At 46.5% G+C, this 23,513-nt stretch overlaps 1 protein-coding gene across 1 annotated transcript; it reads right to left on the bottom strand.

Moving 5' to 3' along the window:
- Positions 1-74: 74 nt before the first annotated feature.
- Positions 75-23,497, bottom strand: LOC139391936 (mucin-5AC-like; the record flags this gene model as incomplete). Its single annotated transcript, XM_071139546.1, has 22 exons — positions 75-282; positions 381-771; positions 2,417-2,598; positions 2,697-3,087; positions 4,733-4,914; positions 5,013-5,498; positions 6,717-6,837; positions 7,061-7,176; positions 7,398-8,181; positions 9,071-9,252; positions 9,346-9,615; positions 10,504-10,773; positions 12,162-12,831; positions 16,766-17,016; positions 17,294-17,310; positions 19,136-19,299; positions 19,343-19,524; positions 19,623-19,959; positions 20,018-20,122; positions 20,969-21,240; positions 21,398-21,429; positions 21,620-23,497. Coding segments are annotated over 22 exons (7,491 nt in total), but the record flags the coding sequence as incomplete, so codon positions are not given.
- Between the last annotated feature and the right edge of the window lie 16 nt (positions 23,498-23,513).

Raw genomic sequence — 23,513 nt, 5'->3', positions numbered from 1 at the left:
CAGATGCTGTGGTTGACGTAGAAGCTACAGTTGTTGTAGCAGGAGCTGCAGTTGTGATTGTTATTGTAAGTATATCAGGTGTAGTGGTCGCTGAAGTTACAGTTGTAGGAACTGCCGGTGTTGTAGTAGGTGCTTTTGTTGTGGTTGTTGTCGGAGCTGAAGTTGTAGTTGTTGTAGAAGGTGCTGCAGTCGTTGCGGTCGTAAGAACAGCAGAGTTTGTCGTAGAAGCTAAAGTGGCTGTCGTGATAGGTTCTGCAGTCGAAGCAGTCGTAGGAGTAGGTTCTGTCGTATTAGTTTCGGGAGTTGTAGTGGTTATTGGAGCAGCAGTTTTTGTAGTAATAGCAGCAGTGGTTATCGTAGAGGCAGCTGCTATGCTTGACGTAGAAGCTACAGTTGTTGTAACAGGAGCTGCAGTTGTGACTGTTGTAGTAAGTACATCAGGTGTAGTGGTAGCTGGAGATATAGTTGTAGGAACTGCAGGTGTTGTAGTAGGTGCTTTTGTTGTGATTGTTGTCGGAGCTGAAGTTGTAGTTGTTGTAGAAGGTGCTGCAGTCGTTGTGGTCGTAAGAACAGCAGAGTTTGTCGTAGAAGCTAAAGTGGCTGTCGTGATAGGTTCTGCAGTCGAAGCAGTCGTAGGAGTAGGTTCTGTCGTATTAGTTTCGGGAGTTGTAGTGGTTATTGGAGCAGCAGTTTTTGTAGTAATAGCAGCAGTGGTTATCGTAGAGGCAGCTGCTATGCTTGACGTAGAAGCTACAGTTGTTGTAGCAGGAGCTGTAGTTGTGATTGTTGTAGTAAGTACATCAGGTGTTGTGGTAACTGGAGCTACAATTGTAGGAGCTGCAGGTGTTGTAGTAGGTGCAGTTGTTGTGGTTGACGAGGGAGCTAAAGTTGTAGTTGTTGAAGATGGTGCTACAGTCGTGGTGGTCGTAAGAATAGCAGTTGGTGTAATCGGAGCTGCAGCAGTTGTCATAATAGGTTCAGGAGTTGTAGTGGTCGTTGGAGCAGCAGTTGTTTTAGTTAGAGCTGCAGTGGCTGTCATGGTAGGTTCTGCAATCGTAGCATTAGTAGGAGTAGGTTCTGTCAGAGCAGGTTCTGGAGATGTAGTGGTTGTTGGAGCAGCCGTTGTTTTAGTTAGAGTTGCAGTGGTTATCGTATGGGCAGATGCTGTGGTTGACGTAGAAGCTACAGTTGTTGTAGCAGGAGCTGCAGTTGTGATTGTTATTGTAAGTATATCAGGTGTAGTGGTCGCTGAAGTTACAGTTGTAGGAACTGCCGGTGTTGTAGTAGGTGCTTTTGTTGTGGTTGTTGTCGGAGCTGAAGTTGTAGTTGTTGTAGAAGGTGCTGCAGTCGTTGCGGTCGTAAGAACAGCAGAGTTTGTCGTAGAAGCTAAAGTGGCTGTCGTGATAGGTTCTGCAGTCGAAGCAGTCGTAGGAGTAGGTTCTGTCGTATTAGTTTCGGGAGTTGTAGTGGTTATTGGAGCAGCAGTTTTTGTAGTAATAGCAGCAGTGGTTATCGTAGAGGCAGCTGCTATGCTTGACGTAGAAGCTACAGTTGTTGTAACAGGAGCTGCAGTTGTGACTGTTGTAGTAAGTACATCAGGTGTAGTGGTAGCTGGAGATATAGTTGTAGGAACTGCAGGTGTTGTAGTAGGTGCTTTTATTGTGATTGTTGTCGGAGTTGAAGTTGTAGTTGTTGTAGAAGGTGCTGCAGTCGTTGTGGTCGTAAGAACAGCAGAGTTTGTCGTAGAAGCTAAAGTGGCTGTCGTGATAGGTTCTGCAGTCGAAGCAGTCGTAGGAGTAGGTTCTGTCGTATTAGTTTCGGGAGTTGTAGTGGTTATTGGAGCAGCAGTTTTTGTAGTAATAGCAGCAGTGGTTATCGTAGAGGCAGCTGCTATGCTTGACGTAGAAGCTACAGTTGTTGTAGCAGGAGCTGTAGTTGTGATTGTTGTAGTAAGTACATCAGGTGTTGTGGTAACTGGAGCTACAATTGTAGGAGCTGCAGGTGTTGTAGTAGGTGCAGTTGTTGTGGTTGACGAGGGAGCTAAAGTTGTAGTTGTTGAAGATGGTGCTACAGTCGTGGTGGTCGTAAGAATAGCAGTTGGTGTAATCGGAGCTGCAGCAGTTGTCATAATAGGTTCAGGAGTTGTAGGGGTCGTTGGAGCAGCAGTTGTTTTAGTTAGAGCTGCAGTGGCTGTCATGGTAGGTTCTGCAATCGTAGCATTAGTAGGAGTAGGTTCTGTCAGAGCAGGTTCTGGAGATGTAGTGGTTGTTGGAGCAGCCGTTGTTTTAGTTAGAGTTGCAGTGGTTATCGTATGGGCAGATGCTGTGGTTGACGTAGAAGCTACAGTTGTTGTAGCAGGAGCTGCAGTTGTGATTGTTATTGTAAGTATATCAGGTGTAGTGGTCGCTGAAGTTACAGTTGTAGGAACTGCCGGTGTTGTAGTAGGTGCTTTTGTTGTGGTTGTTGTCGGAGCTGAAGTTGTAGTTGTTGTAGAAGGTGCTGCAGTCGTTGCGGTCGTAAGAACAGCAGAGTTTGTCGTAGAAGCTAAAGTGGCTGTCGTGATAGGTTCTGCAGTCGAAGCAGTCGTAGGAGTAGGTTCTGTCGTATTAGTTTCGGGAGTTGTAGTGGTTATTGGAGCAGCAGTTTTTGTAGTAATAGCAGCAGTGGTTATCGTAGAGGCAGCTGCTATGCTTGACGTAGAAGCTACAGTTGTTGTAACAGGAGCTGCAGTTGTGACTGTTGTAGTAAGTACATCAGGTGTAGTGTTAGCTGGAGATATAGTTGTAGGAACTGCAGGTGTTGTAGTAGGTGCTTTTGTTGTGATTGTTGTCGGAGCTGAAGTTGTAGTTGTTGTAGAAGGTGCTGCAGTCGTTGTGGTCGTAAGAACAGCAGAGTTTGTCGTAGAAGCTAAAGTGGCTGTCGTGATAGGTTCTGCAGTCGAAGCAGTCGTAGGAGTAGGTTCTGTCGTATTAGTTTCGGGAGTTGTAGTGGTTATTGGAGCAGCAGTTTTTGTAGTAATAGCAGCAGTGGTTATCGTAGAGGCAGCTGCTATGCTTGACGTAGAAGCTACAGTTGTTGTAGCAGGAGCTGTAGTTGTGATTGTTGTAGTAAGTACATCAGGTGTTGTGGTAACTGGAGCTACAATTGTAGGAGCTGCAGGTGTTGTAGTAGGTGCAGTTGTTATGGTTGACGAGGGAGCTAAAGTTGTAGTTGTTGAAGATGGTGCTACAGTCGTGGTGGTCGTAAGAATAGCAGTTGGTGTAATCGGAGCTGCAGCAGTTGTCATAATAGGTTCAGGAGTTGTAGTGGTCGTTGGAGCAGCAGTTGTTTTAGTTAGAGCTGCAGTGGCTGTCATGGTAGGTTCTGCAATCGTAGCATTAGTAGGAGTAGGTTCTGTCAGAGCAGGTTCTGGAGATGTAGTGGTTGTTGGAGCAGCCGTTGTTTTAGTTAGAGTTGCAGTGGTTATCGTATGGGCAGATGCTGTGGTTGACGTAGAAGCTACAGTTGTTGTAGCAGGAGCTGCAGTTGTGATTGTTATTGTAAGTATATCAGGTGTAGTGGTCGCTGAAGTTACAGTTGTAGGAACTGCCGGTGTTGTAGTAGGTGCTTTTGTTGTGGTTGTTGTCGGAGCTGAAGTTGTAGTTGTTGTAGAAGGTGCTGCAGTCGTTGCGGTCGTAAGAACAGCAGAGTTTGTCGTAGAAGCTAAAGTGGCTGTCGTGATAGGTTCTGCAGTCGAAGCAGTCGTAGGAGTAGGTTCTGTCGTATTAGTTTCGGGAGTTGTAGTGGTTATTGGAGCAGCAGTTTTTGTAGTAATAGCAGCAGTGGTTATCGTAGAGGCAGCTGCTATGCTTGACGTAGAAGCTACAGTTGTTGTAACAGGAGCTGCAGTTGTGACTGTTGTAGTAAGTACATCAGGTGTAGTGGTAGCTGGAGATATAGTTGTAGGAACTGCAGGTGTTGTAGTAGGTGCTTTTATTGTGATTGTTGTCGGAGTTGAAGTTGTAGTTGTTGTAGAAGGTGCTGCAGTCGTTGTGGTCGTAAGAACAGCAGAGTTTGTCGTAGAAGCTAAAGTGGCTGTCGTGATAGGTTCTGCAGTCGAAGCAGTCGTAGGAGTAGGTTCTGTCGTATTAGTTTCGGGAGTTGTAGTGGTTATTGGAGCAGCAGTTTTTGTAGTAATAGCAGCAGTGGTTATCGTAGAGGCAGCTGCTATGCTTGACGTAGAAGCTACAGTTGTTGTAGCAGGAGCTGTAGTTGTGATTGTTGTAGTAAGTACATCAGGTGTTGTGGTAACTGGAGCTACAATTGTAGGAGCTGCAGGTGTTGTAGTAGGTGCAGTTGTTGTGGTTGACGAGGGAGCTAAAGTTGTAGTTGTTGAAGATGGTGCTACAGTCGTGGTGGTCGTAAGAATAGCAGTTGGTGTAATCGGAGCTGCAGCAGTTGTCATAATAGGTTCAGGAGTTGTAGGGGTCGTTGGAGCAGCAGTTGTTTTAGTTAGAGCTGCAGTGGCTGTCATGGTAGGTTCTGCAATCGTAGCATTAGTAGGAGTAGGTTCTGTCAGAGCAGGTTCTGGAGATGTAGTGGTTGTTGGAGCAGCCGTTGTTTTAGTTAGAGTTGCAGTGGTTATCGTATGGGCAGATGCTGTGGTTGACGTAGAAGCTACAGTTGTTGTAGCAGGAGCTGCAGTTGTGATTGTTATTGTAAGTATATCAGGTGTAGTGGTCGCTGAAGTTACAGTTGTAGGAACTGCCGGTGTTGTAGTAGGTGCTTTTGTTGTGGTTGTTGTCGGAGCTGAAGTTGTAGTTGTTGTAGAAGGTGCTGCAGTCGTTGCGGTCGTAAGAACAGCAGAGTTTGTCGTAGAAGCTAAAGTGGCTGTCGTGATAGGTTCTGCAGTCGAAGCAGTCGTAGGAGTAGGTTCTGTCGTATTAGTTTCGGGAGTTGTAGTGGTTATTGGAGCAGCAGTTTTTGTAGTAATAGCAGCAGTGGTTATCGTAGAGGCAGCTGCTATGCTTGACGTAGAAGCTACAGTTGTTGTAACAGGAGCTGCAGTTGTGACTGTTGTAGTAAGTACATCAGGTGTAGTGTTAGCTGGAGATATAGTTGTAGGAACTGCAGGTGTTGTAGTAGGTGCTTTTGTTGTGATTGTTGTCGGAGCTGAAGTTGTAGTTGTTGTAGAAGGTGCTGCAGTCGTTGTGGTCGTAAGAACAGCAGAGTTTGTCGTAGAAGCTAAAGTGGCTGTCGTGATAGGTTCTGCAGTCGAAGCAGTCGTAGGAGTAGGTTCTGTCGTATTAGTTTCGGGAGTTGTAGTGGTTATTGGAGCAGCAGTTTTTGTAGTAATAGCAGCAGTGGTTATCGTAGAGGCAGCTGCTATGCTTGACGTAGAAGCTACAGTTGTTGTAGCAGGAGCTGTAGTTGTGATTGTTGTAGTAAGTACATCAGGTGTTGTGGTAACTGGAGCTACAATTGTAGGAGCTGCAGGTGTTGTAGTAGGTGCAGTTGTTATGGTTGACGAGGGAGCTAAAGTTGTAGTTGTTGAAGATGGTGCTACAGTCGTGGTGGTCGTAAGAATAGCAGTTGGTGTAATCGGAGCTGCAGCAGTTGTCATAATAGGTTCAGGAGTTGTAGTGGTCGTTGGAGCAGCAGTTGTTTTAGTTAGAGCTGCAGTGGCTGTCATGGTAGGTTCTGCAATCGTAGCATTAGTAGGAGTAGGTTCTGTCAGAGCAGGTTCTGGAGATGTAGTGGTTGTTGGAGCAGCCGTTGTTTTAGTTAGAGTTGCAGTGGTTATCGTATGGGCAGATGCTGTGGTTGACGTAGAAGCTACAGTTGTTGTAGCAGGAGCTGCAGTTGTGATTGTTATTGTAAGTATATCAGGTGTAGTGGTCGCTGAAGTTACAGTTGTAGGAACTGCCGGTGTTGTAGTAGGTGCTTTTGTTGTGGTTGTTGTCGGAGCTGAAGTTGTAGTTGTTGTAGAAGGTGCTGCAGTCGTTGCGGTCGTAAGAACAGCAGAGTTTGTCGTAGAAGCTAAAGTGGCTGTCGTGATAGGTTCTGCAGTCGAAGCAGTCGTAGGAGTAGGTTCTGTCGTATTAGTTTCGGGAGTTGTAGTGGTTATTGGAGCAGCAGTTTTTGTAGTAATAGCAGCAGTGGTTATCGTAGAGGCAGCTGCTATGCTTGACGTAGAAGCTACAGTTGTTGTAACAGGAGCTGCAGTTGTGACTGTTGTAGTAAGTACATCAGGTGTAGTGGTAGCTGGAGATATAGTTGTAGGAACTGCAGGTGTTGTAGTAGGTGCAGTTGTTGTGGTTGACGAGGGAGCTAAAGTTGTAGTTGTTGAAGATGGTGCTACAGTCGTGGTGGTCGTAAGAATAGCAGTTGGTGTAATCGGAGCTGCAGCAGTTGTCATAATAGGTTCAGGAGTTGTAGTGGTCGTTGGAGCAGCAGTTGTTTTAGTTAGAGCTGCAGTGGCTGTCATGGTAGGTTCTGCAATCGTAGCATTAGTAGGAGTAGGTTCTGTCAGAGCAGGTTCTGGAGATGTAGTGGTCGTTGGAGCAGCCGTTGTTTTAGTTAGAGTTGCAGTGCTTATCGTAGGGGCAGATGCTGTGGTTGACGTAGAAGCTACAGTTGTTGTAGCAGGAGCTGCAGTTGTGATTGTTATTGTAAGTATATCAGGTGTAGTGGTCGCTGAAGTTACAGTTGTAGGAACTGCCGGTGTTGTAGTAGGTGCTTTTGTTGTGGTTGTTGTCGGAGCTGAAGTTGTAGTTGTTGTAGAAGGTGCTGCAGTCGTTGCGGTCGTAAGAACAGCAGAGTTTGTCGTAGGAGCTAAAGTGGCTGTCGTGATAGGTTCTGCAGTCGAAGCAGTCGTAGGAGTAGGTTCTGTCGTATTAGTTTCGGGAGTTGTAGTGGTTATTGGAGCAGCAGTTTTTGTAGTAATAGCAGCAGTGGTTATCGTAGAGGCAGCTGCTATGCTTGACGTAGAAGCTACAGTTGTTGTAACAGGAGCTGCAGTTGTGACTGTTGTAGTAAGTACATCAGGTGTAGTGGTAGCTGGAGATATAGTTGTAGGAACTGCAGGTGTTGTAGTAGGTGCAGTTGTTGTGGTTGACGAGGGAGCTAAAGTTGTAGTTGTTGAAGATGGTGCTACAGTCGTGGTGGTCGTAAGAATAGCAGTTGGTGTAATCGGAGCTGCAGCAGTTGTCATAATAGGATCAGGAGTTGTAGTGGTCGTTGGAGCAGCAGTTGTTTTAGTTAGAGCTGCAGTGGCTGTCATGGTAGGTTCTGCAATCGTAGCATTAGTAGGAGTAGGTTCTGTCAGAGCAGGTTCTGGAGATGTAGTGGTCGTTGGAGCAGCCGTTGTTTTAGTTAGAGTTGCAGTGCTTATCGTAGGGGCAGATGCTGTGGTTGACGTAGAAGCTACAGTTGTTGTAGCAGGAGCTGCAGTTGTGATTGTTATTGTAAGTATATCAGGTGTAGTGGTCGCTGAAGTTACAGTTGTAGGAACTGCCGGTGTTGTAGTAGGTGCTTTTGTTGTGGTTGTTGTCGGAGCTGAAGTTGTAGTTGTTGTAGAAGGTACTGCAGTCGTTGCGGTCGTAAGAACAGCAGAGTTTGTCGTAGGAGCTAAAGTGGCTGTCGTGATAGGTTCTGCAGTCGAAGCAGTCGTAGGAGTAGGTTCTGTCGTATTAGTTTCGGGAGTTGTAGTGGTTATTGGAGCAGCAGTTTTTGTAGTAATAGCAGCAGTGGTTATCGTAGAGGCAGCTGCTATGCTTGACGTAGAAGCTACAGTTGTTGTAACAGGAGCTGCAGTTGTGACTGTTGTAGTTAGTACATCAGGTGTAGTGGTAGCTGGAGATATAGTTGTAGGAACTGCAGGTGTTGTAGTAGGTTCTGTTGAAGTGGTTGTCGTAGGAGCTAAAGTTGTAGTTGTTGAAGATGGTGCTGCAGTCGTGGTGGTTGTAAGAATAGCAGTTGGTGTAGTCGGAGCTGCAGCAGTTGTCGCTATAGGTTCAGAAGTTGTAGTGGTCGTTGGAGCAGCAGTTGTTTTAGTTAGAGCTGCACTGGCTGTCGTGGTAGGTTCTGCAGTCGTAGCATTAGTAGGAGTAGGTTCTGTCAGAGCAGGTTCTGGAGATGTAGTGGTCGAATGAGCAGCCGTTGTTTTAGTTAGAGCTGCAGTGGTAATCGTAGAGGCAGATGCTGTGGTTGACGTAGAAGCTACAGTTGTTGTAACAGGAGCTGCAGTTGTGACTGTTGTAGTAAGTACAGCAGGTGTAGTGGTAGCTGGAGATATAGTTGTAGGAACTGCAGGTGTTGTAGTAGGTGCTTTTGTTGTGATTGTTGTCGGAGCTGAAGTTGTAGTTGTTGTAGAAGGTGCTGCAGTCGTTGTGGTCGTAAGAACAGCAGAGTTTGTCGTAGAAGCTAAAGTGGCTGTCGTGATAGGTTCTGCAGTCGAAGCAGTCGTAGGAGTAGGTTCTGTCGTATTAGTTTCGGGAGTTGTAGTGGTTATTGGAGCAGCAGTTTTTGTAGTAATAGCAGCAGTGGTTATCGTAGAGGCAGCTGCTATGCTTGACGTAGAAGCTACAGTTGTTGTAGCAGGAGCTGTAGTTGTGATTGTTGTAGTAAGTACATCAGGTGTTGTGGTAACTGGAGCTACAATTGTAGGAGCTGCAGGTGTTGTAGTAGGTGCAGTTGTTGTGGTTGACGAGGGAGCTAAAGTTGTAGTTGTTGAAGATGGTGCTACAGTCGTGGTGGTCGTAAGAATAGCAGTTGGTGTAATCGGAGCTGCAGCAGTTGTCATAATAGGTTCAGGAGTTGTAGTGGTCGTTGGAGCAGCAGTTGTTTTAGTTAGAGCTGCAGTGGCTGTCATGGTAGGTTCTGCAATCGTAGCATTAGTAGGAGTAGGTTCTGTCAGAGCAGGTTCTGGAGATGTAGTGGTTGTTGGAGCAGCCGTTGTTTTAGTTAGAGTTGCAGTGGTTATCGTATGGGCAGATGCTGTGGTTGACGTAGAAGCTACAGTTGTTGTAGCAGGAGCTGCAGTTGTGATTGTTATTGTAAGTATATCAGGTGTAGTGGTCGCTGAAGTTACAGTTGTAGGAACTGCCGGTGTTGTAGTAGGTGCTTTTGTTGTGGTTGTTGTCGGAGCTGAAGTTGTAGTTGTTGTAGAAGGTGCTGCAGTCGTTGCGGTCGTAAGAACAGCAGAGTTTGTCGTAGAAGCTAAAGTGGCTGTCGTGATAGGTTCTGCAGTCGAAGCAGTCGTAGGAGTAGGTTCTGTCGTATTAGTTTCGGGAGTTGTAGTGGTTATTGGAGCAGCAGTTTTTGTAGTAATAGCAGCAGTGGTTATCGTAGAGGCAGCTGCTATGCTTGACGTAGAAGCTACAGTTGTTGTAGCAGGAGCTGCAGTTGTGATTGTTATTGTAAGTACAGCAGGTGTAGTGGTAGCTGGAGATATAGTTGTAGGAACTGCAGGTGTTGTAGTAGGTGCTTTTGTTGTGATTGTTGTCGGAGCTGAAGTTGTAGTTGTTGTAGAAGGTGCTGCAGTCGTTGTGGTCGTAAGAACAGCAGAGTTTGTCGTAGAAGCTAAAGTGGCTGTCGTGATAGGTTCTGCAGTCGAAGCAGTCGTAGGAGTAGGTTCTGTCGTATTAGTTTCGGGAGTTGTAGTGGTTATTGGAGCAGCAGTTTTTGTAGTAATAGCAGCAGTGGTTATCGTAGAGGCAGCTGCTATGCTTGACGTAGAAGCTACAGTTGTTGTAGCAGGAGCTGTAGTTGTGATTGTTGTAGTAAGTACATCAGGTGTTGTGGTAACTGGAGCTACAATTGTAGGAGCTGCAGGTGTTGTAGTAGGTGCAGTTGTTGTGGTTGACGAGGGAGCTAAAGTTGTAGTTGTTGAAGATGGTGCTACAGTCGTGGTGGTCGTAAGAATAGCAGTTGGTGTAATCGGAGCTGCAGCAGTTGTCATAATAGGTTCAGGAGTTGTAGTGGTCGTTGGAGCAGCAGTTGTTTTAGTTAGAGCTGCAGTGGCTGTCATGGTAGGTTCTGCAATCGTAGCATTAGTAGGAGTAGGTTCTGTCAGAGCAGGTTCTGGAGATGTAGTGGTTGTTGGAGCAGCCGTTGTTTTAGTTAGAGTTGCAGTGGTTATCGTATGGGCAGATGCTGTGGTTGACGTAGAAGCTACAGTTGTTGTAGCAGGAGCTGCAGTTGTGATTGTTATTGTAAGTATATCAGGTGTAGTGGTCGCTGAAGTTACAGTTGTAGGAACTGCCGGTGTTGTAGTAGGTGCTTTTGTTGTGGTTGTTGTCGGAGCTGAAGTTGTAGTTGTTGTAGAAGGTGCTGCAGTCGTTGCGGTCGTAAGAACAGCAGAGTTTGTCGTAGAAGCTAAAGTGGCTGTCGTGATAGGTTCTGCAGTCGAAGCAGTCGTAGGAGTAGGTTCTGTCGTATTAGTTTCGGGAGTTGTAGTGGTTATTGGAGCAGCAGTTTTTGTAGTAATAGCAGCAGTGGTTATCGTAGAGGCAGCTGCTATGCTTGACGTAGAAGCTACAGTTGTTGTAGCAGGAGCTGCAGTTGTGATTGTTATTGTAAGTACAGCAGGTGTAGTGGTAGCTGGAGATATAGTTGTAGGAACTGCAGGTGTTGTAGTAGGTGCTTTTGTTGTGATTGTTGTCGGAGCTGAAGTTGTAGTTGTTGTAGAAGGTGCTGCAGTCGTTGTGGTCGTAAGAACAGCAGAGTTTGTCGTAGAAGCTAAAGTGGCTGTCGTGATAGGTTCTGCAGTCGAAGCAGTCGTAGGAGTAGGTTCTGTCGTATTAGTTTCGGGAGTTGTAGTGGTTATTGGAGCAGCAGTTTTTGTAGTAATAGCAGCAGTGGTTATCGTAGAGGCAGCTGCTATGCTTGACGTAGAAGCTACAGTTGTTGTAGCAGGAGCTGTAGTTGTGATTGTTGTAGTAAGTACATCAGGTGTTGTGGTAACTGGAGCTACAATTGTAGGAGCTGCAGGTGTTGTAGTAGGTGCAGTTGTTGTGGTTGACGAGGGAGCTAAAGTTGTAGTTGTTGAAGATGGTGCTACAGTCGTGGTGGTCGTAAGAATAGCAGTTGGTGTAATCGGAGCTGCAGCAGTTGTCATAATAGGTTCAGGAGTTGTAGTGGTCGTTGGAGCAGCAGTTGTTTTAGTTAGAGCTGCAGTGGCTGTCATGGTAGGTTCTGCAATCGTAGCATTAGTAGGAGTAGGTTCTGTCAGAGCAGGTTCTGGAGATGTAGTGGTTGTTGGAGCAGCCGTTGTTTTAGTTAGAGTTGCAGTGGTTATCGTATGGGCAGATGCTGTGGTTGACGTAGAAGCTACAGTTGTTGTAGCAGGAGCTGCAGTTGTGATTGTTATTGTAAGTATATCAGGTGTAGTGGTCGCTGAAGTTACAGTTGTAGGAACTGCCGGTGTTGTAGTAGGTGCTTTTGTTGTGGTTGTTGTCGGAGCTGAAGTTGTAGTTGTTGTAGAAGGTGCTGCAGTCGTTGCGGTCGTAAGAACAGCAGAGTTTGTCGTAGAAGCTAAAGTGGCTGTCGTGATAGGTTCTGCAGTCGAAGCAGTCGTAGGAGTAGGTTCTGTCGTATTAGTTTCGGGAGTTGTAGTGGTTATTGGAGCAGCAGTTTTTGTAGTAATAGCAGCAGTGGTTATCGTAGAGGCAGCTGCTATGCTTGACGTAGAAGCTACAGTTGTTGTAACAGGAGCTGCAGTTGTGACTGTTGTAGTAAGTACATCAGGTGTAGTGGTAGCTGGAGATATAGTTGTAGGAACTGCAGGTGTTGTAGTAGGTGCTTTTATTGTGATTGTTGTCGGAGTTGAAGTTGTAGTTGTTGTAGAAGGTGCTGCAGTCGTTGTGGTCGTAAGAACAGCAGAGTTTGTCGTAGAAGCTAAAGTGGCTGTCGTGATAGGTTCTGCAGTCGAAGCAGTCGTAGGAGTAGGTTCTGTCGTATTAGTTTCGGGAGTTGTAGTGGTTATTGGAGCAGCAGTTTTTGTAGTAATAGCAGCAGTGGTTATCGTAGAGGCAGCTGCTATGCTTGACGTAGAAGCTACAGTTGTTGTAGCAGGAGCTGTAGTTGTGATTGTTGTAGTAAGTACATCAGGTGTTGTGGTAACTGGAGCTACAATTGTAGGAGCTGCAGGTGTTGTAGTAGGTGCAGTTGTTGTGGTTGACGAGGGAGCTAAAGTTGTAGTTGTTGAAGATGGTGCTACAGTCGTGGTGGTCGTAAGAATAGCAGTTGGTGTAATCGGAGCTGCAGCAGTTGTCATAATAGGTTCAGGAGTTGTAGTGGTCGTTGGAGCAGCAGTTGTTTTAGTTAGAGCTGCAGTGGCTGTCATGGTAGGTTCTGCAATCGTAGCATTAGTAGGAGTAGGTTCTGTCAGAGCAGGTTCTGGAGATGTAGTGGTTGTTGGAGCAGCCGTTGTTTTAGTTAGAGTTGCAGTGGTTATCGTATGGGCAGATGCTGTGGTTGACGTAGAAGCTACAGTTGTTGTAGCAGGAGCTGCAGTTGTGATTGTTATTGTAAGTATATCAGGTGTAGTGGTCGCTGAAGTTACAGTTGTAGGAACTGCCGGTGTTGTAGTAGGTGCTTTTGTTGTGGTTGTTGTCGGAGCTGAAGTTGTAGTTGTTGTAGAAGGTGCTGCAGTCGTTGCGGTCGTAAGAACAGCAGAGTTTGTCGTAGAAGCTAAAGTGGCTGTCGTGATAGGTTCTGCAGTCGAAGCAGTCGTAGGAGTAGGTTCTGTCGTATTAGTTTCGGGAGTTGTAGTGGTTATTGGAGCAGCAGTTTTTGTAGTAATAGCAGCAGTGGTTATCGTAGAGGCAGCTGCTATGCTTGACGTAGAAGCTACAGTTGTTGTAACAGGAGCTGCAGTTGTGACTGTTGTAGTAAGTACATCAGGTGTAGTGGTAGCTGGAGATATAGTTGTAGGAACTGCAGGTGTTGTAGTAGGTGCAGTTGTTGTGGTTGACGAGGGAGCTAAAGTTGTAGTTGTTGAAGATGGTGCTACAGTCGTGGTGGTCGTAAGAATAGCAGTTGGTGTAATCGGAGCTGCAGCAGTTGTCATAATAGGTTCAGGAGTTGTAGTGGTCGTTGGAGCAGCAGTTGTTTTAGTTAGAGCTGCAGTGGCTGTCATGGTAGGTTCTGCAATCGTAGCATTAGTAGGAGTAGGTTCTGTCAGAGCAGGTTCTGGAGATGTAGTGGTCGTTGGAGCAGCCGTTGTTTTAGTTAGAGTTGCAGTGCTTATCGTAGGGGCAGATGCTGTGGTTGACGTAGAAGCTACAGTTGTTGTAGCAGGAGCTGCAGTTGTGATTGTTATTGTAAGTATATCAGGTGTAGTGGTCGCTGAAGTTACAGTTGTAGGAACTGCCGGTGTTGTAGTAGGTGCTTTTGTTGTGGTTGTTGTCGGAGCTGAAGTTGTAGTTGTTGTAGAAGGTGCTGCAGTCGTTGCGGTCGTAAGAACAGCAGAGTTTGTCGTAGGAGCTAAAGTGGCTGTCGTGATAGGTTCTGCAGTCGAAGCAGTCGTAGGAGTAGGTTCTGTCGTATTAGTTTCGGGAGTTGTAGTGGTTATTGGAGCAGCAGTTTTTGTAGTAATAGCAGCAGTGGTTATCGTAGAGGCAGCTGCTATGCTTGACGTAGAAGCTACAGTTGTTGTAACAGGAGCTGCAGTTGTGACTGTTGTAGTAAGTACATCAGGTGTAGTGGTAGCTGGAGATATAGTTGTAGGAACTGCAGGTGTTGTAGTAGGTGCAGTTGTTGTGGTTGACGAGGGAGCTAAAGTTGTAGTTGTTGAAGATGGTGCTACAGTCGTGGTGGTCGTAAGAATAGCAGTTGGTGTAATCGGAGCTGCAGCAGTTGTCATAATAGGTTCAGGAGTTGTAGTGGTCGTTGGAGCAGCAGTTGTTTTAGTTAGAGCTGCAGTGGCTGTCATGGTAGGTTCTGCAATCGTAGCATTAGTAGGAGTAGGTTCTGTCAGAGCAGGTTCTGGAGATGTAGTGGTCGTTGGAGCAGCCGTTGTTTTAGTTAGAGTTGCAGTGCTTATCGTAGGGGCAGATGCTGTGGTTGACGTAGAAGCTACAGTTGTTGTAGCAGGAGCTGCAGTTGTGATTGTTATTGTAAGTATATCAGGTGTAGTGGTCGCTGAAGTTACAGTTGTAGGAACTGCCGGTGTTGTAGTAGGTGCTTTTGTTGTGGTTGTTGTCGGAGCTGAAGTTGTAGTTGTTGTAGAAGGTGCTGCAGTCGTTGCGGTCGTAAGAACAGCAGAGTTTGTCGTAGGAGCTAAAGTGGCTGTCGTGATAGGTTCTGCAGTCGAAGCAGTCGTAGGAGTAGGTTCTGTCGTATTAGTTTCGGGAGTTGTAGTGGTTATTGGAGCAGCAGTTTTTGTAGTAATAGCAGCAGTGGTTATCGTAGAGGCAGCTGCTATGCTTGACGTAGAAGCTACAGTTGTTGTAACAGGAGCTGCAGTTGTGACTGTTGTAGTAAGTACATCAGGTGTAGTGGTAGCTGGAGATATAGTTGTAGGAACTGCAGGTGTTGTAGTAGGTGCAGTTGTTGTGGTTGACGAGGGAGCTAAAGTTGTAGTTGTTGAAGATGGTGCTACAGTCGTGGTGGTCGTAAGAATAGCAGTTGGTGTAATCGGAGCTGCAGCAGTTGTCATAATAGGTTCAGGAGTTGTAGTGGTCGTTGGAGCAGCAGTTGTTTTAGTTAGAGCTGCAGTGGCTGTCATGGTAGGTTCTGCAATCGTAGCATTAGTAGGAGTAGGTTCTGTCAGAGCAGGTTCTGGAGATGTAGTGGTCGTTGGAGCAGCCGTTGTTTTAGTTAGAGTTGCAGTGCTTATCGTAGGGGCAGATGCTGTGGTTGACGTAGAAGCTACAGTTGTTGTAGCAGGAGCTGCAGTTGTGATTGTTATTGTAAGTATATCAGGTGTAGTGGTCGCTGAAGTTACAGTTGTAGGAACTGCCGGTGTTGTAGTAGGTGCTTTTGTTGTGGTTGTTGTCGGAGCTGAAGTTGTAGTTGTTGTAGAAGGTGCTGCAGTCGTTGCGGTCGTAAGAACAGCAGAGTTTGTCGTAGGAGCTAAAGTGGCTGTCGTGATAGGTTCTGCAGTCGAAGCAGTCGTAGGAGTAGGTTCTGTCGTATTAGTTTCGGGAGTTGTAGTGGTTATTGGAGCAGCAGTTTTTGTAGTAATAGCAGCAGTGGTTATCGTAGAGGCAGCTGCTATGCTTGACGTAGAAGCTACAGTTGTTGTAACAGGAGCTGCAGTTGTGACTGTTGTAGTAAGTACATCAGGTGTAGTGGTAGCTGGAGATATAGTTGTAGGAACTGCAGGTGTTGTAGTAGGTGCAGTTGTTGTGGTTGACGAGGGAGCTAAAGTTGTAGTTGTTGAAGATGGTGCTACAGTCGTGGTGGTCGTAAGAATAGCAGTTGGTGTAATCGGAGCTGCAGCAGTTGTCATAATAGGTTCAGGAGTTGTAGTGGTCGTTGGAGCAGCAGTTGTTTTAGTTAGAGCTGCAGTGGCTGTCATGGTAGGTTCTGCAATCGTAGCATTAGTAGGAGTAGGTTCTGTCAGAGCAGGTTCTGGAGATGTAGTGGTCGTTGGAGCAGCCGTTGTTTTAGTTAGAGTTGCAGTGCTTATCGTAGGGGCAGATGCTGTGGTTGACGTAGAAGCTACAGTTGTTGTAGCAGGAGCTGCAGTTGTGATTGTTATTGTAAGTATATCAGGTGTAGTGGTCGCTGAAGTTACAGTTGTAGGAACTGCCGGTGTTGTAGTAGGTGCTTTTGTTGTGGCTGTTGTCGGAGCTGAAGTTGTAGTTGTTGTAGAAGGTGCTGCAGTCGTTGCGGTCGTAAGAACAGCAGAGTTTGTCGTAGGAGCTAAAGTGGCTGTCGTGATAGGTTCTGCAGTCGAAGCAGTCGTAGGAGTAGGTTCTGTCGTATTAGTTTCGGGAGTTGTAGTGGTTATTGGAGCAGCAGTTTTTGTAGTAATAGCAGCAGTGGTTATCGTAGAGGCAGCTGCTATGCTTGACGTAGAAGCTACAGTTGTTGTAACAGGAGCTGCAGTTGTGACTGTTGTAGTTAGTACATCAGGTGTAGTGGTAGCTGGAGATATAGTTGTAGGAACTGCAGGTGTTGTAGTAGGTTCTGTTGAAGTGGTTGTCGTAGGAGCTAAAGTTGTAGTTGTTGAAGATGGTGCTGCAGTCGTGGTGGTTGTAAGAATAGCAGTTGGTGTAGTCGGAGCTGCAGCAGTTGTCGCTATAGGTTCAGAAGTTGTAGTGGTCGTTGGAGCAGCAGTTGTTTTAGTTAGAGCTGCACTGGCTGTCGTGGTAGGTTCTGCAGTCGTAGCATTAGTAGGAGTAGGTTCTGTCAGAGCAGGTTCTGGAGATGTAGTGGTCGAATGAGCAGCCGTTGTTTTAGTTAGAGCTGCAGTGGTAATCGTAGAGGCAGATGCTGTGGTTGACGTAGAAGCTACAGTTGTTGTAACAGGAGCTGCAGTTGTGACTGTTGTAGTAAGTACAGCAGGTGTAGTGGTAGCTGGAGCTACAATTGTAGGAACTGCAGGTATTGTAGTAGGTGCTGTTGAAGTGGTTGTCGTAGGAGCTAAAGTTGTAGTTGTTGAAGATGGTGCTGCAGTCGTGGTGGTCGTAAGAATAGCAGTTGGTGTAGTCGGAGCTGCATCTGTTGTCACAATAGGTTCAGGAGCTGTAGTGGTCGTTGGAGCAGCAGTTGTTTTAGTTAGAGCTGCAGAAGTTATTGTAGAGGCAGCTGCTGTAGTTGAAATAGAAGCTACAGTTGTTGTAGCAGGAGCTGCAGATGTGATTGTTGTAGTAAGAACAGCAGGTGTAGTGATAGTAGGAGCTACAGTTGTAGGAACTGCATGTGTTGTAGTAGGTGCTGTTGAAGTGGTTGTCGTAGGATCTAAAGTTGTAGTTGTTGTAGTAGGTGCAGTTGTTGTGGTTGACGTAGGAGCTAAAGTGGTAGTTGTTGAAGATGGTGCTACAGTCGTGGTGGTCGTAAGAATAGCAGTTGGTGTAATCGGAGCTGCAGCAGTTGTCATAATAGGTTCAGGAGTTGTAGTGGTCGTTGGAGCAGCAGTTGTTTTAGTTAGAGCTGCAGTGGCTGTCATGGTAGGTTCTGCAATCGTAGCATTAGTAGGAGTAGGTTCTGTCAGAGCAGGTTCTGGAGATGTAGTGGTCGTTGGAGCAGCCGTTGTTTTAGTTAGAGTTGCAGTGGTTATTGTAGGGGCAGATGCTGTGGTTGACGTAGAAGCTACAGTTGTTGTAGCAGGAGCTGTAGTTGTGATTGTTGTAGTAAGTACATCAGGTGTTGTGGTAACTGGAGCAACAATTGTAGGAGCTGCAGGTGTTGTAGTAGGTGCAGTTGTTGTGGTTGACGAGGGAGCGAAAGTGTTAGTTGTTGAAGATGGTGCTACAGTCGTGGTGGTCGTAAGAATAGCAGTTGGCGTAGTCGGAGCTGCAGCAGTTGTCATAATAGGTTCAGGAGTTGTAGTGGTCGTTGGAGCAGCAGTTGTTTTAGTTAGAGCTGCAGTAGCTGTCATGGTAGGTTCTGCAATCGTAGCATTAGTTGGGGTAGGTTCTGTCAGAGCAGGTTCTGTAGATGTAGTGGTCGTTGGAGCAGCCGTTGTTTTAGTTAGAGTTGCAGTGGTTATCGTAGAGGCAGATGCTGTGGTTGACGTAGAAGCTACAGTTGTTGTAGCAGGAGCTGCAGTTGTGATTGTTATTGTAAGTATATCAGGTGTAGTGGTCGCTGAAGTTACAGTTGTAGGAACTACAGGTGTTGTAGTAGGTGCCTTTGTTGTGGTTGTCGTCGGAGCTGAAGTTGTAGTTGTTGTAAAAGGTGCTGCAGTCGTTGTGGTTGTAAGAACAGCAGAGTTTGTCGTAGAAGCTAAAGTGGCTGTCGTGATAGGTTCTGCAGTCGAAGCAGTCGTAGGAGTAGGTTCTGTCGTATTAGTTTTGGGAGTTGTAGTGGTTATTGGAGCAGCAGTTTTTGTAGTAATAGCAGCAGTGGTTATCGTAGAGGCAGCTGCTATGCTTGACGTAGAAGCTACAGTTGTTGTAGCAGGAGCTGTAGTTGTGATTGTTGTAGTAAGTACATCAGGTGTAGTGGTAGCTGGAGATACAGTTGTAGGAACTGCAGGTATTGTAGTAGTTGCTGTTGAAGTGGTTGTCGTAGGAGCTAAAGTTGTAGTTGTTGAAGATGGTGCTGCTGTCGTGGTGGTCGTAAGAATAGCAGTTGGTGTAGTAGGAGCTGCAGCTGTTGTCATAATAGGTTCAGGAGCTGTAGTGGTCATTTGAGCAGCAGTTGTTTTAGTTAGAGCTGCAGTGGCTGTCGTGGTAGGTTCTGCAGTCGTAGCATTAGTAGGAGTAGGTTCTGTCAGAGCAGGTTCTGGAGATGTAGTGGTCGAAGGAGCAGCCGTTGTTTTAGCTAGAGCTGCAGTGGTTATTGTAGAGACAGCTGCTGTAGTTGAAATAGAAGCTACAGTTGTGGTAGCAGGAGCTGGAGATGTGATTGTTGTAGTAAGAACAGCAGGTATAGTGGTAGTAGGAGCTACAGTTGTAGGAACTGCATGTGTTGTAGTAGGTGCTGTTGAAGTGGTTGTCGTAGGATCTAAAGCTGTAGTTGATGTAGAAGGTGCTGCAGTAGTTGTGGCCATAAGAACAGCAGGGTTTGTAGTAGAAGCTAAAGTGGCTGTCGTGGTAGGTTCTGCAGCTGTAGCAGTCGTAGGAGTAGGTTCTGTCGTATTAGTGTCTGGAGATGTAGTGGTTATTGGAGCAGCAGTTGTTGTAGTAAGAGCAGCAGTGGTTATCGTAGAGGCAGCTGCTATGCTTGACGTAGAAGCTACAGTTGTTGTAGCAGGAGCTGTAGTTGTGGATGTTGTAGTAAGTACATCAGGTGTAGTGGTAGCTGGAGATACAGTTGTAAGAACTGCAGTTGTTGTAGTAGGTGCTGTTGAAGTGGTTGTCGTAGGAGCTAAAGTTGTAGTTGTTGAAGATGGTGCTGCAGTCGTGGTAGTCATAAGAATAGCAGCTGGTGTGGTAGGAGCTGCAGCGGTTGTTATAATAGGTTCAGGACTTGTAGTGGTCGTTGGAGCAGCATTTGTTTTAGTTAGAGCTGCAGTGGCTGTCGTGGTAGGTACTACAGTTGTAGCATTAGTAGGAGTAGGTTCTGTCAGAGCAGGTTCTGGAGATGTAGTGGTCGAAGGTGCAGTCGTTGTTTTAGTTAGAACTGCAGTGGTTATCGTAGAGGCAGATGCTGTGGTTGACGTAGAAGCTACAGTTGTTGTAACAGGAGCTGCAGTTGTGACTGTTGTAGTAAGTACAGCAGGTGTAGTGGTAGATGGAGCTACAATTGTAGGAACTGCAGGTATTGTAGTAGATGCTTTTGTTGTGGTTGTCTTCGGAGCTGAAGTTGTAATTGTTGTAGAAGGTGCTGCCGTCGTTGCGGTCGTAGGAACAGCAGTGTTTGTAGTAGAAGCTAAAGTGGCTGTCATGGTAGGTTCTGCAGTTGTAGCAGTCGTAGGAGTAGGTTCTGTCGTATTAGTTTCTGGAGATGTAGTGGTTATTGGAGCAGCAGTTGTTGTAGTAAGAGCAGCAGTGGTTATCGTAGAGGCAGCTGCTATTCTTGACGTAGAAGCTACCGTTGTTGTAGCAGGAGCTGTAGTTGTGAATGTTGTAATAAGTACATCAGGTGTAGTGGTAGCTGGAGCTACAGTTGTAGGAGCTGCAGGTGTTGTAGTAGGTGCAGTTGTTGTGGTTGACGTAGGAGCTAAAGATGTAGTTGTTGAAGATGGCGCTACAGTCGTGGTGGTCGTAAGAATAGTAGTTGGTGTAGTCGGAGCTGCAGTGGTTGTCGTAATAGGTTCTAGAGTTGTAGTGGTCGTTGGAGCAGCAATTGTTGTAGTTAGAGCTGCTGTGTTTGTCGTAGAGGAAGCTTCTGCTGAAGTTACAGTTGTTGTATCAGGAGCTGTGGTTGAAGAAGATGCTAAAGCTGTTGTAGGAGCTGCAGTTATCGTGGGAGCTACAGTTGTTGGAGGTGCTGTTTTTGTGGTTGTCGTAGGAGCTGAAGTTGTAGTTGTTGTAGCAGGAGCTGCAGTGGTTGTCGTAATAGGTTCTGGAGCTGTAGTGGTCTTAGGAGCAGAAATTGTTGTTGTTAGGGCTGCAGTGGTTGTTGTAGATGCTAAAGCTGTTGTAGGAGCTGCAGTTGTTGTGGGAGCTACAGTTGTTGGAGGTGCTGTTGTTGTGGTTGTCGTAGGAGCTGAAGTTGTAGTTGTTGTAGCAGGAGCTGCAGTGGTTGTCGTAATAGGTTCTGGAGCTGTAGTGGTCGTAGGAGCAGCAGTTGTTGTTGTTAGGTCTGCAGTGGTTGTCGTAGATGCTAAAGCTGTTATAGGAGCTACAGTTGTCATGGGAACTACAGTTGATGTAGGTGCTGTTGTTGTGGTTGTCGTTGGAGCTGAAGTCTTAGTTATTGTAGAAGGTGCTGCAGTCACCGTGGTCGTTAGAACAGCAGTTGTTGTAGTAGGAGCTGCACTGGTTGTCGAAGTAGGTTGTGGAGTTACAGTGCTCGTATGAGCAGCAGTTGTTGGAGGTGCTGTTGTTGTGGTTGTCGTAGGAGCTGAAGTTGTAGTTGTTGTAGTTGTTGTAGCAGGAGCTGCAGTGGTTGTCGTAATAGGTTCTGGAGCTGTAGTGGTCGTAGGAGCAGCAGTTGTTGTTGTTAGAGCTGCAGTGGTTGTCGTAGATGCTAATGCTGTTGTAGGAGCTGCAGTTGTCGTGGGAGCTACAGTTGTTGGAGGTGCTGTTGTTGTGGTTGTGGTAGGAGCTGAAATTGTAGTTGTTGTAGCAGGAGCTGCAGTGGTTGTCGTAATAGGTTCTGGAGCTGTAGTGGTCGTAGGAGCAGCAGTTGTTGTTGTTAGGGCTGCAGTGGTTGTCGTAGATGCTATAGCTGTTGTAGGAGCTGCAGTTGTCGTGGCAGCTACAGTTGTTGTAGGTGCTGTTGTTGTGGTTGTCGTAGGTACTGAAGTTGTAGTTATTGTAGAAGGTGCTGCAGTCACTGTGGTCGTTAGAACAGCAGTTGTTGTAGTAGGAGCTGCACTGGTTGTCGTAGTAGGTTGTGGAGTTACAGTGGTCGTAGGAGCAGCAGTTGTTGTAGTTAGGGCTGCAGTGGTTGTTGTAGATGCTAAAGCTGTTGTAGGAGCTGCAGTTATCATGGGAGCTACAGTTGTTGGAGGTGCTGTTGTTGTAGTAGGAGCTGAAATTGTAGTTGTTTTAGCAGGAGCTGCAGTGGTTGTCGTAATAGCTTCTGGAGCTGTAGTGGTCGTAGGAGCAGCAGTTGTTGTTGTTATGGCTGCAGTGGTTGAAGTAGATGCTAAAGCTGTTGTAGGAGCTGCAGTTGTCGTGGGAGCTACAGTTGTTGGAGGTGCTGTTGTTGTAGTAGGAGCTGAAATTGTTGTTGTTGTAGCATGAGCTGCAGTGGTTGTCGTAATAGGTTCTGGAGCTGTAGTGGTCGTAGGAGCAGCAATTGTTGTTGTTAGGGCTGCAGTGGTTGTCGTAGAGGCAGCTGCTGTGGTGGAAGTTGAAGCTACAATTGTTGTAGCAGGAGCTGTAGTTGTGATTGTTGTTGTAAGTACAGCAGGTGGAGTGGTCATGGGAGGTTCAGTTGTAGGAAGTACAGGTGTTGTAGTAGGTGCTGTTGTTGTGGTTGTCGTAGGAGCTGAAGTTGTAGTTGTTGTAGTAGGTTGTGGAGTTGCAGTGGTCGTAGGAGAAGCAGTTGTTGTAGTTAGGGCTGCAGTGGTTGTCGTAGATGCTAAAGCTGTTGTAGGAGCTGCAGTTGTCGTGGGAGCTACAGTTGTTGTAGGTGCTGTTGTTGTGGTTGTCGTAGGAGCTGAAGTTGTAGTTATTGTAGAAGGTGCTGCATTTACTGTGGTCGTTAGCACAGCATTTGTTGTAGTAGGAGCTGCACTGGTTGTCGTAGTAGGTTGTGGAGTTACAGTGGTCGTAGGAGCAGCAGTTGTTGTAGTTAGGGCTGCAGTGGTTGTCGTAGATGCTAAAGCTGTTGTAGGAGCTGCAGTTGTCGTGGGAGCTACAGTTGTTGGAGGTGCTGTTGTTGTGGTTGTCGTAGGAGCTGAAGTTGTAGTTGTTGTAGTAAGAGCTGCACTGGTTGTCGTAGTAGGTCGTGGAGTTACAGTGGTCGTAGGAGCAGCAGTTGTTGTAGTTAGGGCTGCAGTGGTTGAAGTAGATGCTAAAGCTGTTGTAGGAGCTGCAGTTATCGTGGGAGCTACAGTTGTTGGAGGTGCTGTTGTTGTGCTTGTCGTAGGAGCTGAAGTTGTAGTTGTTGTAGTTAGAGCTGCAGTGGTTGTCGTAGAGGCAGCTGCTGTGGTTGACATAGAAGTTACAGTTGTTGTATCAGGAGCTGTAGTTGTGATTGTTGTAGTAAGTACAGCAGGTGGAGTGGTCATGGGAGGTTCAGTTGTAGGAAGTACAGGTGTTGTAGTAGGTGCTGTTGTTGTGGTTGTCGTAGGAGCTGAAGTTGTAGTTGTTGTAGTAGGTTGTGGAGTTGCAGTGGTCGTAGGAGAAGCAGTTGTTGTAGTTAGGTCTGCAGTGGTTGTCGTAGATGCTAAAGCTGTTGTAGGAGCTGCAGTTGTCATGGGAACTACAGTTGATGTAGGTGCTGTTGTTGTGGTTGTCGTTGGAGCTGAAGTCTTAGTTATTGTAGAAGGTGCTGCAGTCACCGTGGTCGTTAGAACAGCAGTTGTTGTAGTAGGAGCTGCACTGGTTGTCGAAGTAGGTTGTGGAGTTACAGTGGTCGTAGGAGCAGCAGTTGTTGTAGTTAGGGCTGCAGTGGTTGAAGTAGATGCTAAAGCTGTTGTAGGAGCTGCAGTTATCGTGGGAGCTACAGTTGTTGGAGGTGCTGTTGTTGTGCTTGTCGTAGGAGCTGAAGTTGTAGTTGTTGTAGTTAGAGCTGCAGTGGTTGTCGTAGAGGCAGCTGCTGTGGTTGAAATAGAAGTTACAGTTGTTGTATCAGGAGCTGTAGTTGTGATTGTTGTAGTAAGTACAGCAGGTGGAGTGGTTGTGGGAGCTACAGTTGTAGGAACTGCAGGTGTTGTAGTAGGTGCTGCTGTTGTGATTGTCGTAGGAGCAGCAGTTGTTGTTGTTAGGGCTGCAGTGGTTGTCGTAGATGCTAAAGCTGTTGTAGGAGCTGCAGTTATCGTAGGAGCTACAGTTGTTGGAGGTGCTGTGGTTGTGGTTGTCGTAGGAGCTGAAGTTGTAGTTATTGTAGCAGGTGCTGCAGTCACTGTGGATGTTAGAACAGCAGTTGTTGTAGTAGGAGCTGCACTGGTTGTCGTAGTAGGTTGTGGAGTTACAGTGGTCGTAGGAGTAGCAGTTGTTGGAGGTGCAGTTGTTGTGGTTGTCGTAGGAGCTGAAGTTGTTGTAGTTGTTGTAGCAGGAGCTGCAGTGGTTGTCGTAATAGGTTCTGGAGCTGTAGTGGTCGTAGGAGCATCAATTGTTGTTGTTAGGGCTGCA

The sequence above is a fragment of the Oncorhynchus clarkii genome, chromosome 32 (assembly GCF_045791955.1).
Source record: "Oncorhynchus clarkii lewisi isolate Uvic-CL-2024 chromosome 32, UVic_Ocla_1.0, whole genome shotgun sequence".
Taxonomy (NCBI): Eukaryota; Metazoa; Chordata; class Actinopteri; order Salmoniformes; family Salmonidae; genus Oncorhynchus; species Oncorhynchus clarkii.
The sequence above is the reverse complement of the archived record's forward strand: the minus strand, read 5'-3'. Positions and strand labels throughout refer to the sequence as shown.